This window comes from Protomyctophum bolini (assembly GCF_963924005.1).
Source record: "Protomyctophum bolini genome assembly, chromosome: 5".
Lineage (NCBI taxonomy): Eukaryota > Metazoa > Chordata > Actinopteri > Myctophiformes > Myctophidae > Protomyctophum > Protomyctophum bolini.
In genome coordinates, this window is record NC_137866.1 from 33,714,905 (window position 1) to 33,732,501 (window position 17,597).

At 44.2% G+C, this 17,597-nt stretch overlaps 1 protein-coding gene across 6 annotated transcripts in view; it reads left to right on the forward strand.

The window, feature by feature from the left end:
* The window catches only part of LOC308315309 (paired box protein Pax-7-like), a 70,336-nt gene extending 55,219 nt beyond the window's left edge, over positions 1-15,117 (forward strand). For all 6 annotated transcript variants that reach the window (XM_080763229.1, XM_080763233.1, XM_080763231.1 and 3 more), the window contains 2 exons: positions 5,516-5,777; positions 12,360-15,117. In XM_080763229.1, the coding sequence (XP_080619355.1) occupies positions 5,516-5,777; positions 12,360-12,475 (378 nt within the window). In that variant the 3' untranslated portion in view covers positions 12,476-15,117. The remainder of the gene's footprint in view (positions 1-5,515; positions 5,778-12,359) is intronic.
* The last annotated feature ends 2,480 nt before the right edge of the window (positions 15,118-17,597 follow it).

Sequence of the window (17,597 nt, forward strand, 5' to 3'; positions counted from 1 at the left end):
GAGCAGAGATGGCTCCAGAACCCTGAGCTGATAACATTTCTGGAAGAACAAATAGACACCTATTTTGCTACAAATACGGATGAAACATCGGCAACTATAAGGTGGGAAGCATTTAAGGATTTTATTAGAGGACAGATTATAAATGTTACGAGTTCCAGAACAAACAAAAAACAAACAAAAAGTTATACTACTGGAATAAAAAAATTAAGCTATGGAAACTGTTTAGCTGAACAGGATTCAAAATCGACATATTTTGCACATGAACAAATGCCAAAAAAGTGGATTCTGTGAGTGAACTTGTTAAATGGTTACTACATTTGATGGTAGTTACTACATTTGATGGTAGTGCCACAGAGAAATTGATTGATTGATTGAAGTATTTATTAACAGTTTGCAGAATTACAGTACATTTCAAGCACAACTAAATATAATATATATAAATATAAACTAAAATTTCAGATTTTATGGGGACCAGTTTCGAATTGCAGCCGTCCGTAAGTGCCCTTTGAAGGAGTCAAGGGATTCGCATGTTAGGGCGTTCCACATTTTGGTGGCATAGGAGTGAAATTAATTTATTGACGAATCTGGGTTGCACATAGGTCACCAATATCGGAAGATATGCCACGGTCTTCTACATAATGCATATAGTGCACCTCATTTGAATGTTAAGACCCCAGGTGTCGGCAGGGAGCATCGCCACCATACAGGAAGTGGCCACTATCGTTTTGCTCCAGGTGTAGCGGTCATGGCATCACGCTGTGCCACAGTGTGACAGCTTGTGGAGTTGATATTCCTCAACATGGAGACTTCCTCCTGACTCTGAGCTTGTGGAGTTGCTTTATTCCTCAACATGGAGACTTCCTCCTGACTCTCCCGCAAACAAAACAGAGCTTAATTGGAACAGTTCAGGAAATTAGATGTTCATGAAAGGCCGTCATTCTGTCTGTATTAAAAACGGCGGCACGTATTTATCTGAATGCATGCACACTGCATCCATTTACACTTCACACCTCTTCGTCTGCGTGGCCGCAGGCTCGCCACTTCTTAGAAGTAGAAAGAATTAATTACTTTTTATGTTATCATTTATAGAGGCATCTGTCCTCGTGTGTGTGTGTGTGTGTGTGTGTGTGTGTGTGTTTGTGTGTGTGTGTGTGTGTGTGTGTGTGTGTGCGTGTGCGCGTGCGCATGTGTGTGCGTGTGCGCGTGCGCATGTGCGTGTGCGCATGTGCGTGTGTCGAGGAAGACGGTACGCCTCAGGGCAACGTTCTTTCAACTGTGTCCTGTGTTCTATTATCGCTACTCCTCCAGTGACACCGTCATGCTGGAGACACAGCTTCTGAGAGGACTGAAGGGTGGAGGCGACGGAGGGAGGGAGGGAGAGAGAGAGAGAGAGAGAGGTGATTGAAAGGATGAAGAGGGGGGAGTGGGGTTTGTGTCTGAGGAGTTTAAAGTGGAGGAAGATGTGGCACCATGCATTACAGGTCTCTCTGTTTTAACCACAAGCTCACAGCGCGTCGAAACCCTTATATTCTTTCTGTCTTATACGTATATTGTATTTCTTTTTCATCCCAGAATATTAGTTTTTTTGGGGGCCCCTCCTATATCCAGCTATACAGTGGATAGTAGATTTGTGTCCTAACACAAACATTAAATGCCATTGACAATGAATGGAGAATTTATATCCTGTGTCTGAGCAAATCGGTATTTTGTCCTACACAATTGACAATGAATGGAGCATTTACGAGGACGAGAAAGTTGTCTAATTCGGTCCTACAAGATTGAATTGCCATTAACAATTAACATGATGTATGATGATAACAGTGCCCCTCACTTCACACAGGTGTGATTTTTTTTTATTCTAGTGGTTAATAATGTTTCGGAACCTCTCTCCGCCTGAATCCCTCCAATCTTCTTCTCTGAGCATCACGTTGGGATGCTGGAGCAGTGTTCGGCCATCTTCGTTTGACTCTTAGGACAGCAGATAATAGCTCATGATGAAGCCTTTTGGACCACATGAACAACCCCCTGCATCCTCGTTTGCATACACAGAAACCCACCACACACATGCACACATACAAAGTGCACATGTATACTATACGTCGCCAGTGTTTTGTGAGCCCACGTTGGCATCGTGTTGTAGCAGCTGGGGCTACATTGGGTTCCAACTATGTTCAAGTTCCAACTGCCTTTTAGGACTTGTAGATGCTTTTATTATTGGAGTGAGCAATCCTTAACACTCCTAGATTGTTGGTAAATAATTCAAATTATTTAGGGAGCCTATATGTGTGAACGGTTAGTTGTTTTTGAGCGGTGCCTCCGCTCCATTACGGAGCTATGTGTGTCCGTTGTTGTTCCACACACAGGAACCCCCGGCGCTGCCTCTTACTGTGCCAGCCCAAAATATTCAACCTTGCCATGCAAGCGCCTTTTAATTGATGTCAATGAGTTTATGCTAAATATGAAGATTTGAATAATTCCCGCTTTCAGAGGGCACAATGGCCCTCGCCGTGGTGACAGGCCACCTCCCCGCTGCCCTGAATAGAAATGTCAGGCTCCCAGAAGCCCCCTCACCTCCTCGCCCACGTTGGGATTTGACACCTCCCGGGGTCCATGCATGGGCACAAGCTTCTCCCCCTCTCACACTTTCTCTCTCACTCTTTCTCGCCTTCTCTTCTCGCTCTCTGTGAAACTCTTTTTTTCCCTTCCCTGTGATTGTGAATCCCCCTCCTGGGGAGTGGCAGGGACTCAAGGCCGTCTTAAATGCTTCACAAACACCAGCTAATGCCCTTTCTGGGGTGAAAGAAGGGAAATTAACCCAAATTAAAGGGAAATCGGCAGTGGGGTGAAGAAAGCGGATTACAGGTATAGGCCTACTTCAGTGAAGAGTTTCTCTTCATCTCAGAGGAAAAGGAGGGAAAAAAGGAAAAAAGTATTGCCTCCTTGATGAACTTCCTTAAAGGAAAAAAATAGCATGTAAATAGTGGATGGCCTTTGTTGAGGAAGTGTGCTGTGCAAACGCAGTGTGAATGCTAATTGGCAGTGCTGGATTTGGAACCTCACTGATAACTGCCGGCATTTAATTCAGTGAACGGATGAAAGGAAAAATGCTGGTGGGTTATCAGTGCTGCCGGGGTCACTAATGAAGCACCTTTTAAATGGTCTGTCTGGCCTCTGGCTGTAGTTCAGGACACGAGCACGACTCCCTGCTTGTGTCTCTTTCTTCAACATGGATCATTGTCCTTTCTTCCTTTCTGCTATAACATATTGCCATACGACTGCATAACCCACTGCAAATAGGCCTAATAAAACAATGTCTTAGTTGTAGCTGAAAAACTGTCATTAGCAATGAATACGTTTTAGATTTAGAGGGGTGGGGGGGGGGTCATCATGAGGTGATGCAGAAAAAAGTGTGACATCTTTTAAAAAGTTAGTAGTTCCTAGTTATAGTTAGTATATTTGTGTGTGCGTGTGTGTGTGTGTACTATGTACTGTATTGTGTGTGTGTGTGTGTGTGTGTGTGCGTGTGTGTGTGTGTGTGTGCATGTGCGTGTGTGCGTGCGTGTGTGCGCGCAAATTTTCCACATGCCAAGGGTGTGTGAATGTTTGTGTGTTTTCCTTCATGGAAGTGGCTGCCAGTTTAGCGGCGGATACCTGTGTGCAGCACACACTGCCACCGGCAACTTGGCGGCAGAAGAAGAGACGGTACGGGGGCTGCAGTGCATATGGCCTTGATTGTGCAAAGCAGTTCCTTTCTCAGCTAATTGGTTTATAGTGGCAGAGGAGCGGGAGGGAGCCGAAGGCCATGAGGAGACACACAACGCAAACCGCATGTTGCAGCCAGGCTCCCACTCCATGAAGTGGCCGCTTGTTTGGGCTGCTAGGGTTGTGTGTGTGTGTGTGTGTGTGTGTGTGTGTGTGTGTGTGTGTGTGTGTGTGTGTGTGTGTGTGTGTGTGTGTGTGTGTGTGTGTGTGTGTGTGTGCGTGTGTGCGTGTGTGCGTGCGTGCGTGCGTATAGGTGCATCACTCGAAAATAGCCGAACTACCGGTATGAGCTTGTAGATATTTGTATACCGGTATCTATCATTATGACACTGTGGAATTAGGCTTGGGAGCAATTGTGGGTTTTAGCAGAGCGAGCTTTCCGACTGGCGAGGCCCTCTCGCAGCCACTCTGACAGCAAATAGGACGTAGCAGTGGCTCTAATCTCTGGAGGCATCTAATGGGAGCTCTTCATGATCTGTTAAACAGCTGAATCATTCATGAAGCCGGGCTGGGGGTCGGACTGACAGGGGCCCGGCGGGCGGGGGTGGGGGGAGGGAGGCGGGGTTTTGCAGATTAAACACCAGTTCCAGAGTGCTTGTTATGAAAGTGGGGGCCCGGGGCACAAGGTGTCTGCTGGTGCCAAGGGATCCCCAAACAACCCCCAGCCCCCCCTTTCTATCTTTCTCCACTTGGGAGTGTTTTCTCCTGTTGTTTGAATCCGTTTTGTCCGATTCTTTTTAAGGCGATGCCAAGTTAACACAGCCGGGATGAATATATCCTATTTGTGTCATGAGTCCATTCACACAGAACGCGAATACTGCACAATCACAAAGTGATTTCTTTTCTAGAACAAGCTTTATTTTTCTGAGATGGTGCTCCATGAATAAAGGCATCCAATAGCAGCTTCAGCTCAGTGACCTTGTGGTTAGTGTTCCCCCTGAGATTGGGAGGTCGGGGTTCGATTCCCTGGCCGGGTCATAGCAAAGGCTGTAAAAATGAGACCCGAAGTCCATGCGACATACTAGCGACATGTTCAGGGGGTGTACTTGTACATGAAGCCACCTGCACGCTACAGAAACAGGAGATAGGCTCCTGCCCTATATGGGCCACCTGGCTTGGCAAGGCTTACTTTTACTTCATGCGAGCTTCGATATTCCATACACAAAACAAATTGTTGGTGCTTCAATGGTTCTTCAGTGGTCCTTTTGATGGTTGTGGTGCTACAGTATATACTTTTTAAAGATAGATGCTATATACCATTTTGAAAAACATATTTGAATACCAAAATAGCCAATCTGCAAGCTCACAACGTGCCGATATAGATCGGCTAGTTATACTATTCAAAAATGTTTTGATAAGTGGTTTAGCGTGGACGAAAATAGAGCCTTTCGTCTAAACTCTATATGATCTGAAGGTTGTGGGTTCAAATCCTCCTGCTTCTTGAACCATGTTTTGAACACTGACATCCAGAAACCACCTGTTTTCAAACTAAACTGAATTATTCGCATTTGTGATTTATAAACCACTGTTACATTTTGGATGCAGTTGATGGTGTTCACACACTATCTTTGGGTTTTATGGGTTCAGTGTCTTCAGTGCATGACGTCACATCCAGGTCAGCAGGCAGTGATGTCAAGTCAAGTTCATTAAGGGTACATTTGGTTCCTATAGCGGTCCATCCGCCGTGGACCCGTAGCTCAGTCCGGCCATGCAGGTTAAGTCAACCTTTCTCGTTTGTTTCTCCGTCTTCCAGGTGATGAGCATGCTGAGCAACCCCAACGGCGTTCCCTCACAGCCCCAGCATGACTTCTCCATCTCGCCGCTCCATGGCGGTCTGGACTCTCCGTCCAGCGGCATCTCGGCCAGCTGCAGCCAGCGCTCGGGAGAGTCCTCCATCAAGACGGTGGACAGCCTTCCCTCCTCCCAGTCTTACTGCCCGCCCACATACAGCACGTCCGGCTACAGCGTGGACCCTTCCATGGCCGCCGGCTACCAGTACAGTCAGTACGGACAGAGTGAGTGTGATATTCATTTTATTTTTATTTTTTTATGTTTATTTTTATTTTCGGCTTTCGCCTTTATTTTATATTTTTTATAGAGGGACAGACAGTAGGATGACAGGAAATGGGGGAGAGAGATGGGGGAGTGACATGCAGTAAAGGCCGTCGGGATCGGGAGTCGAACCCGCGGCACACTGCCGGAATCGGACTACTGGCCAAGTTGGCCCTGATATGATTTTTTTAATGATAATGATAATAATATCTCACAGACGCTTTACATGGGGTCAAGAGGAAACAACAAATAAAAACTATTATTAGGGGAAAAACACTAAAACCCAAACCACACCAGCCTCCTTGGGACAAAACAGTTTTAAGGTCAACCACACCAATGCAACTCCTTGCAACTCAAGGAGTTGCGAGTAGTTGCATGAAACCATTACCCCCAATGGCAGTTGCAAGGAGTTGCAATGGTGCGGTTCAGGAATAAAATGATAAAAACAGTGGAATGAGTTAGCTGGGGAAAGCAATATTGAAGAGTTTGATTTGAGGGCGGTTTTGAAGGTTTGGAGGGTGGGAGCATCTCTGAGAGTTTTGGGGATGTGCATTCCGCAGGGTTGGGGCAGCAAAGGCAAAAGCTCTGTCGCTCCAGGTACGGTATTTGATAACAATCGTCACAATACAGTTTCTTGTCATACAGTGTTTTTTATGTAGCCTCAAAGTAAACATACATATACAGATACGAGATTAAACACAAACATTGACACTGGGTCAACAGGCCCAGTGGCAACTGACCCGACATTGCACACACACCGTCCACAACTCTAGCAAACGTTATAGCTTTCCATTACAAACTGACTTTTTGTTTTGTTTTCTTTGGTCTTCTATTGCTGTAATGGGGTTGTTGAAAACGTTATGAGGTGAAGTGGTCATAGAGGACTGAGGCGCTATGACCTGCTGAGTTGTGGCGAGTGGTTTGAAGCCATATGAATATGAATTGAATATTCATATATGAATATTTTCATTTCACTTAAAATGACTTAAAACGCTATAAAATTAAATAAATAAAATGTAACAGTCTTCATTTAATGGTCTAATATTTAGATCCCATGCAGCAATGTAATCTTCGAACAAATGAGATCTCATTAATATGTTTAATGTAATTAAATTATCTCAGGTATCGCTTAAGCCCTGCTGTCTACAGACCGGCTGGCAAGATGTCTAAATATAAATTTGGAAAAAAGAGGGTAAGCCCTGCATCATTGTTCCTTTTGTTAGTGCACTCCCCAAAGGAAACAGGTTTAACATATCGTTTAAGACACTTGACTCATCTCTAGTTCTAATTCAAGAAGAACCTGACAGCTTAAAGTATACACCATCAACAACATGGTAGAGGTGTGTGTGTGTGTGTGTGTGTGTGTGTGTGTGTGTGTGTGTGTGTGTGTGTGTGTTATCAGATAGGCTCTATCTCAGTGACAGAGGGGTCTTGGTGTATCTGCTTGACTTAGATTTAAGGTGCAAAGCTAGTTGACAGGAAAAAACAAGCTTCCTAGGGAGTAGCTAAACCCCTGTGTAACACACATACAGTACACACACACACACACACACACACACACACACACACACACACACACACACACACACACACACTATACACACACACACGTCACGTATGCCTACATATGCCTGTCCCCCTGGCAGCAATATCCGACTGATTGGCACCTTGGCAGACAGACCCGCCCGCCCACCGGTATGCTGCTTCCTTATCGTTCCCCAGCGCAAAGTGACAGCCTCCTTTCTCTGCACGCTAACACGCTAAGTGACACGCTAACATGTGCTGCTTACTTACTTAACCCCTTCACCTCCTGACAGTAGTCTGCCTGCCGTGGTCTGTCTGTACAAGAAATAACACACACACACGAAAACACTTCTGAATGATTGAATGCACATGTGCATGCGTGTCGCACACACACACACACACACACACACACACACACACACACACACACACGCACATGCACACACACACACACACACACACACACACACACACACACACACACACACACACACACACACACACACACACACACACACACACACACACGCACATGCACATACACTCACACAGTAAGTCTGCTGCCTCCCCTCCTCTCTCCTCAACTACAAAAGAGAGGTTAACATCACCTGAACTAGGGAGGGGCATCAAAGACAGCGACATTCCAGCAAGAGAGAGAGAGAGAGAGCCCCCCCTCTATTTTGGGTATATTTTGAGCACAGTAGTCTCATCCTCTTTTTCAAGAGCAGTGATTGCATCTGTACATAGATTACCATGTCATTCCAACACCCTGCGGCATCGAATGTCAACAAACAGCTTCAGACTAAAGCCCTAACCACACCAAAGGGTCACATGCAACTCCTTTGGGTCCAAACGGTTGCAAGGAGTTAACGCTAAAACTGTCTCGACCTTTGGTGTGGTTTGGGCCATTGAATTCCATGCGTTGAATCACTACGTGGATCAATGTGGGTCAACGTGCAACAAAACATATCACACCGCAGGGACAACGCTAAAACCGTCTTGACCCTTTGGTGTTGTGACGATAACGGCATAAACATAATCAAAGCGATTGGCTGTAACGTTATGATCAGTCGATCAAATTGGATATTAAAGAAAGGAAGCCCACAGTCTGTGTGATTTGGCAGGTCTGGTGCAAATTAAGGTAGTAAGCTAATCAAATTAGAAATGTTTGTAATGAAGACTTCCTCGCTGCAATGAACAGCCAACTGATTTCCAAATGGACGTGTCTTAAAGCAATTACTAGATCATGAGTCATGACATAAAAGAACAAGCTGACAAAGTGTATAGCAAGTATATCTATACTTGACGCGCCGTATATCCAGGACTGCGATTGGCTGCCCAAGCTCGACAGAGAAGTTACAGCAGGCACCATGGCTGCCTGATTCAATCAACTCTATTGTCAATAGATCTGCTAATCACTATATTTGAAATAGTGCTTAAGTAGAAGTGGAGTGGAGTCAAAAGTCTTTGAAATGTAGTGGCGCTGTGGCGTGAATTATAGACAAATAGTTTACTAAAGTACAGATATGTAGTTGTGTGTCTTGTCTCTTGTGTATGATGTTACATCCAGGTCAACAGTCAGTGATGTTGTGTTTGTTGCCAGAGAAACAAGTCAAGTTTAAAACCCTGGACAAACTGTAGTTCCTCTTGTGAGGTGTAGGCAATGCGCCATATCCAGGGATCAGAATTATTGAGCGCAATTATTGAGAACTGTGGTCAGGGAGGGAGCATTTTGCTCGATTAACATGGAATAAAGCGATCTCTACTTAAGCCGTGCGCATCTTATTGGTGGAACCAGTGGCATTTGGACTTTGGAGGTACAGTATATGCAGCTAAAGGCTTCATCGTTACAAACCAGGTGTTGTTCAGGAAGTGTACAATGTACAGTAGCTAATAATTACAAATCAATAATTACAAATTACAAATCAATAATTACAAATACACTACACTGTAGTGTATGTAAGCAAAATGGACCTAAATAAGGAGACTGTAGTAAGGGCCGGGTTACACTGGGGACGGAATTGGCTCCGCGACGTTACGATGCCACTATAATCAATGGAACCCAGCTACGGTGTGCAGGTTGTGTGTAAGTGCCCTATTATTCCGCCTCGCCTTTGGAGGTAAAAATCAGGACGGACGGATTGTCAGTGCAGCCAATGTAGACCCTAATACACAGTTAGGTTACCTGATATTTTACAGTAATAGAATATTGTATTCACTGGTTAGTTTCTTTATTACATTCCGGCTGCTAACAATAAATCAAATGCTCTGAGAAATAATCTGGTCTCTGCTCTGCGGCTGCTCCAGGGCCCTTAACCAGCCTTTAAAAGAAATCTCAACGCACCCTCTAGTCACTAACCAATCAGGAAAGCTCTGCAAGGAGAGAAAGAGAGACATAGACAGATAAGTTATCTTGATGAGTACCATGTCCCACTCTGATCTTGCTTTCTCCAAAGCCGTTAATCCTACACTTTAGAATTTTGGTTCTGAGTGAAAGGAGGACAATTGTACATACTGTATGTACCGGTAGTATAGAATCTGTGAGAGTTCTGTCAATTTCAGAATTGTGGAAAAATAAGACAAACTATCTCTCCATTATGATGACATATGAACATACAGCATAGTGAGCATACTATATTAACATAATTGTGGTCATAGCAACAATGACCACATATCTTGAAATGTGTCCTCTTCTTACTCTAGAAAGCTGTCTCGGATTTCACATTTTTTCGATCCGATTTCATATTTCTGCCTAGTGCTGCTTTAAAATAGTCTTTTACTGATAGCCAATCTAGGCCGCACTTTCTCTCTGCAGTCTGTTTCTCCATTTGTGGTTGAGATCATGTGTGTCATTACTGAGACTCAGTGTAGCCTGCCCATGGCCAGGGACTTTACTGTTCTAATATTTCATGCAGTGAGTTTGGGTCAAAGTTGTTTGCAAAATGATTTGTAAGCGTAGCAAAACTGTAGTAGGCTTAGTATTGTTTATATTCCAATATTACATGCTGAATACTCATCTGCCTGAGTGTCCCGATACTGATAGAGGGGCCCACAATATTTCTCTATTACAGTATGTTGCAGCATTGAGCTTCAGTGACACCGATTTAGTTCTGGTAATGTAGTGTAACAGTCACTGTCTGTGTAGTCAGACTGTTCCAACATTGGCAAATGTTGGCATATCCTCAATCATGTGTCGTTTTGGTGATTTGCTCAACTCAGCAATTATCCTTAATATCATGCGCTATGCAAGTCTGACAATTCCCAATGCCTTGGGCATACTTGGGTTTGGACTCTAGTTCACTTATTTTGGGGTGGGTTGGTGGTGATTTTCTGCCTTGGAGCCCTTATGGTATCCAAATACTGTGAACAGAGAAAGCTTTTATTTTCAACATTATGGTCAGGCAAGTTGAATGGCAAGTATGGTTTAACTCCTAGAGAGCACCAATAAGGTTCTGTCACATGGTTTTTACCCTTTGTGTTGCAAGTTACCTGTAAAGGTGTCATTTATATCTATTTTTACACCAGTCATGAATTAACTTTCTTTCGTTAAACATGCCAATACGGCAATTCCACGTCTGCGTCCTTCTAATACTTGTTACGAACACGGTGAGATAAATCAATGAAGATTAATACCCAAATCCCTCTTCGCATGGTTTAATGTTTCTAATTGGAAGGAAATCTTGTTCTCAGAAATGTCAAAAATAGCGAAAATCTTGAAAAAAAGATTCCTCTGCTGTATTGTTGGTATATGAAGGATTTTACTCAGACTGCACACTTGAGCCTTGTCAATATCTATAATGTAGTTACAGATATTATAGTCCATAGTAAAATATTGGGTTTCGATAAGACAATAATGAATTATAATAATAATAATTAATTAGGTATAATTTAAGTAAGTTAAACACAATCAAAATAATCAATCATACTGTACGTTAAGAAACAAAGGCAATCTGACAGAACTTCCAGGATGAATTTGAGTTCATACTGTATTATGAGTTCATAAGAGCACCGCTTGCGGCTGGAGACAGTGTTCAGCTAACTGCCTCGAGGCACGCAGTGCGTGTGAACAGCTTATCTGCAATATTATCTGCAGTTCAACATGTAGGCAGGAAGGTATAGGCCAAGATGATGAACAGCAATTACAAGAGTATGCAATATCGGCCCTAGTGTCTGTGTCTGCGTTTGTGTGTGTGTGTGTGTGTGTGTGTGTGCCCTCGTACTAGGAGGGATATGGCGAGTTTGCTTCCTTAGAACACTGCCTACTTCCTGTAATCCAACGGCTCAGACATTAGCTGTGGGAAAACTGAAATCACAAATGACTGATGTCAGTTGCCTTTACTTAATATGCCCCGTCCATTTGACTGTACCATTTTTCTTGCCCTTGGTTTGTACTCCTGAGTCCTGACCCAGCGCCTCATTGGTTAACCCTCCCATAACCCACCGATTATCTCTCTTCCTAACATGTTTAGCCGATGTGTGCGGGGAAATGGAAACCGTGTGAGGTGCGAGTCAGATGAATGGCCCTCCCCGCTCGCATTGAAGTGAATGGATTTGACCTTTAGCCTGTCAGTGTGCCTGCAGGTGAAAGCAGACATGTGCTTTCGATAAAGATCTCCCCCGGTGTCAGTCAATCTGCGGAGCATAGATCTGTCCAATCATAGCCCTGTATGCCCCGAGGGAGGCTGGCTTTAGTCACAGTGTGGCCGAGTGTAGAGGGGATGCAACAACGCACGCACGCACACACGCACGCACGCACGCACGCACGCACGCACGCACGCACACACACACACACACACACACACACACACACACACACACACACACACACACACACACACACACACACACACACACACACAATTTTCTTTTACTTTGACTGTTCTGCTATTCTGCTTTGTAGGTGTTACTGAATGTCAGAATAGTTTTATTTAAGAGGATTAAGCCTCACTTTTAGAACCTAATCACTTATTAATGCCACGTAAATCTAAGCCGCACGCTGTCCCTGTGTGTCCCTCTTCCAGCTGCCGTGGATTACCTGGCCAAGAACGTCAGCTTGTCCACCCAGCGCAGGATGAAGCTGGGGGACCATTCAGCTGTTCTGGGACTGCTTCAGGTGGAGACGGGGCAGGCTTATTAATCTCCGTCCTCTTCGCTTTCGACGCGAACCCCACACTGCAGCCTCATGACCTGTTCACCAGCACCGCCCATGCCTCCTGCTCACTTATCCAACCCCGCAACAACACCCCCAAGCTCTTGGGAGAGTGACAGACTTTGTGTGTGTGTGTGTGTGTGTGTGTGTGTGTGTGTGTGTGTGTGTGTGTGTGTGTGTGTACAGGCGCCCATGCGCGCGTGTCTCAGGGATGGAGGGGCAGTGCAGACTGCAGACAGACGACCGCAGCATTTCCTCAGTGGACTGTCATGGACTGATTCAGCCATTCCCGAAAACGGAGAGAGAGAGAGAGAGATGCTTCGTGGAACTGTGCCACGCATTTTCTGCCCTCCGTTCCCAGACTGATCCTCCTCCTCGCTCTCGAACTAAAACATAAAAAAAAAAGAAAAGTAAAAAGAAACACTGTTCGTGAGCATTGAAAGAGGTGTGAGGTCAAGCGAGCTTCTTTTTATTGTATTTCTTATTTTATTTCCCCCTCCCCCCTTTTGGGACCGGCCTGTCCGAAGTCACTTAGCGTGTTGTCATGCAGGCAAACCTTTAGCCATATTCAGTCCATCCCTGTTTTGGACCATGTAATTTCTTAAGTCAGCTCTGTACTAAGTATTATATTTCTATTATTATGTATTTTTATTTTCATTGTGGAATGGTATGGCTATTTGTATTTTTGATTCCTCTCATTTCCCATTTGTCCTCCGATATGTCTCACACAGAGGTGATGGGGAGGGGGGTTACAGAAACATGTCTCACACAGAGGTGATGGGGGAGGGGGGTTACAGAAACAGAGGGGAGATAAGTAGATAGAAACGGTCCAATCCTCTGGCCTCGATTTCAACCGATTCTTTAGAAAGAAGTCATGATGTGATTCTGAATTCTTATTAATTTCAAGGACCCCCAGTTTGATAGGCATTAGGCCACAGACCCCCAATTTGATATGTTCCCCAATCTACACTGTAAATCCTCTGTTATTTTAACTCTAGGGACCCCAAAGGCCACGTTGAAAACCAGTGTTCTATAAGTGAAGTGAAAGCATGAATTCACAAGGAGAATAGCGGAGACGTAAGCTCCGAGTGGAGGAAGGCTTGTGTCTGGGTCGTATTGCTGAGATGTGACCTTCCCCGCTCTAATCCCCAGCATTCCTAAAAGGAAATTCACTACTCTGTGGGTTGTCGCAGTCCCCTGGAATCATCGGGGGAACGTACGACCAATGGGGAAACTTTCAGATCCTCCCTTCTTCCCTCAAGGCTTTAGCGACGTATTGTCCGGGAGTGAGAGTAGCAACGTTTCAAGGACGTCATTGTATTAGGCAAATTACACATCCAGCATTGTTTCTCCATTCTCCATTTCAAAGTCACTGAAAGGTTAATGGGTTGATGGACATGTTTTGGACCAAAAGGGCATTCGTTCCCTAAACCATAAGGAAACATTTCAAATGCTCAAAGTTACTTGAACAACATTTCTGCACGACTGAATTATTCCTTGTCATTTATCTATTGTAAGTCAATCTCAGAGTTTTGAGAAAGAAGTTTTTTGTGCCCCATTCTCCATTCTTCATTTGAGACCATTGCATCCAATGTCAAAAGTCTTAGACTAGGTTATTTCATTTGAGTCATTCCAAAAGTAATCATTCCTTGCTTTACATTGTTTATTCAATGATAATCCATACACCCAGTCAGCCCCAGCTCATGAGAAACTTGATACATTTAGAATAAATAAATAAATACATATCACACCATTGGAACAAAAGGAACGTTTAGCTTTATTTACTGTGAATATAGTCCTTTTAAAATAAAATGCTGTGGTTGAAAAGGAGAAGACAAACATTACGGCGACGCCGATGATGATGATGATGATGATGATGATGTAAATGTACTGTCACAAATCAAAAGATATGTTGTCATTGACATGTTCATGCTTTTTATTCATTTACATTCCCTCTTGGACACTTGGTTTGATGGACACTTCAAGTTTTGCTGCAGTGACAGAGCTTTGCGGGTGGCCTGGCTTAATTACAGAAATATTATATCTCTTTTTCTCATTCCAAACACTGGCCTACATCTGAAGAACATCACACATGTCAGTGCTCATCACTGACTTCCCTTCCCGTCCAGTGGCACTTTTATTTTATTTTTTATTCCAGAGCAGAACAAGTTCACCATAATCTACTGTTGCTTTCCTATACGTCTCCGACATGGTGAAGGAAAAAATATTTCAGACTGTCTCTGTGCCAAGCATTACTTATAGTGCAATCCTCCGCCTTGTGTATATATATTTTTTCTATGAAAGCAAAACAAGGGGGAGATCACGGACACACAAGCAACTGTAAAGATGTATAAATATATGCTCCTTTCTATTCCAAGACGCGGCTCCTGTCTGTGGGTATCTGAAATTGCTTCGAGTGGCTCATTTGTGCTTCATCCTCCTTTCCTTTGTTTACCAGTTTCTTTTTCTACGCTAGTTTTGTTATACTTATATATTTTTTGTTCGGCATGTGTGTATAATACCATGGCATAATTTATTCTACCTGTATGAAGTATTAGAGTAGTGGGAACCTTGTATTGGAATTTAACCCCCCCCCCATCCCCCCCAACCCAACCTGTTGGCGTGTCAACTGTAACACTGGCGTTAACTGTCTATTCATTAAAGATCTACGACTGGACCAAGAGCACACTTCTATTTTAGCATTATTCGCCCTCTCTCTTCTGTTTCTGACATAGATGATGTTTATGCTGATATCTGATCGGAGATGAATTGGGTACAATAGTTCAGTGATACTCAACCTCAGGCCCGCGGGCCACATCAGGCCCGCGGAAATGGTGGAAATGGAAATTGCGGAAATTGCGGAAATGGAAATTGAGGAAATTGTGGAAATGGAAATTGCGGAAATGGAAATTGCGGAAATGGTAATTGCGGAAATTGCGGAAATTGCTCTTCACTTATAGCTATCTATTTTCAGGTAGATTGTTTTATTTTACTCAGTCAGCCATATCACTACTCATTTTTTTTCATGAAAAAGGTCATAGCTGGGTAATCTATTTTCAGGCAAATTGTGTTTATTGTATTTTATTTTACTCAGCCATAACAATTTATTTTCTGTTAACCAACTTGCTGGCTGGCAGGCAGGCAGACAGCTACTCATAGACAGGCAGACAGACAGACAGCTACTCATGGAGAATTGGACAGGCAGGCAGTCAGACAGCTACTCATAGACAGGCAGACAGACAGCTACTCATGGAGAATTGGACAGGCAGGCAGACAGCTACTCATGGACAATTGGACAGGCAGGAAGGCAGACAGCTACTCATAGACAGACAGACAGCTACTCATGGACAATTGGACAGGCAGGAAGGCAGACAGCTACTCATAGACAGACAGACAGACAGCTACTCATAGACAATTGGGCAGGCAGGCAGACAGCTACTCATAGACAGACAGACAGCTACTCATGGACAATTGGACAGGCAGGAAGGCAGACAGCTACTCATAGACAGGCAGACAGACAGCTACTCATGGACAATTAGGCAGGCAGGCAGACAGCTACTCATAGACAGGCAGACAGACAGCTACTCATGGACAATTAGGCAGGCAGGCAGACAGCTACTCAGACAGGCAGACAGACAGCTACTCATGGACAATTGGACAGGCAGGCAGGCAGACAGACAGCTACTCATAGACAGGCAGGCAGACAGCTCAGAGGAAATTGCGGAAATGGAAATTGCGGAAATGGAAATTGCGGAAATTGCTCTTCACTTGTCCTGTAACCCTAAAGATCAATTTCTGGGACATCTTTCCTCACATGGGAGACCAGACCAGTTTGAATTCCAGTCTTACAGTTACAATGATCTCTTTCCATCATGAGAGGACATAAAATGTAAGGATTGCAGCTTTAAACGCTTAGGAAAGTGATTTCATAACATGTATATGTTACATGTGCTCATCTATCCTAAGGAGTAGACACAAGTCTGATGCCATTACAGTTGACAGCACACACCAGTGCTTTTATGGCCAATTTCTCTCTTTTTTTCCCCCTTACAAATCCCAAATTCTTTTGCCATTGCTTTGGTGACATAAAACCTAATCATGATCTAATCCCCCCTTTGATAATCTACTATTCCCAAAGGCTTTGAAGTCAAGTGCATCAAACAGTTCCACTGACTGAAGATAGCATAGCAGAAATCCCCCGTCGGAGCCCAAGCAGAATGAATGCGACAGTGTTAATGAGGATGGGCATCAACACAGACACACACTGTTTGACCTTATACAGAAGAGCCAGTGTTGGGGGCTGTTAGTGCCTGGGGGTCCGTGACTGAGACCTCAACACAGGGGGCTATTTTGAGGGATAGCACGTTGTGCTACTCAGGCCCGACAGTTTGCCAGTCTAGATGCATGAAATAAAGCTTTAATTGAAGTTGGTACAACACATGTTCAGGAGGAAGACCGCGCCTTCTATGATAAATCGTTAACCAACATCACCATGGTAACCAATCCAGTACCCCCCATGATGCCCATCAACTATCTACCATGGTAACTGATAGCATTCCACCCAAACCCCTCCCCTTCTCCTCGTATTTATACCTGCACGTCTACCTGCCATTTCGTGCTTTGTTCTTCGTATGACTCACGTCACGGCCGCTTCCGTGTTGCTCCTCCGCGGCTCCGCCGAATCGCCGTCTGATTTAAAAGTTATCATTACCACAACTAAGTTACCTCGCCACCACGGACGGACCACACTATCAGCACCGTTCCCCGTCGGAGAAACCTCGGACAGACGCCACTAACGACAGCCAGGATAGTATGCCGTACGATATGGGCTATAGCCCATGGTCCAAAATGATCCGCAATTTCAGCAATTTCCATTTCAGCAATTTCAGCAATTTCAGCAATTTCCGCAATTTCCGCAATTTGACAAAAACGATGGGTTATAGCCCATGTTTTTTGAAATTTTGAAAAAAAAAGTTATGCTCGTTTCTCATCATTTTGGACCATGGGCTATAGCCCATATCGTACGGCATACTATAGCGCGCCGTTTTTCATCATTTTAGAGGATTTGAAAAAAATGACGAAATGACAAAAACGATGGGTTATAGCCCAT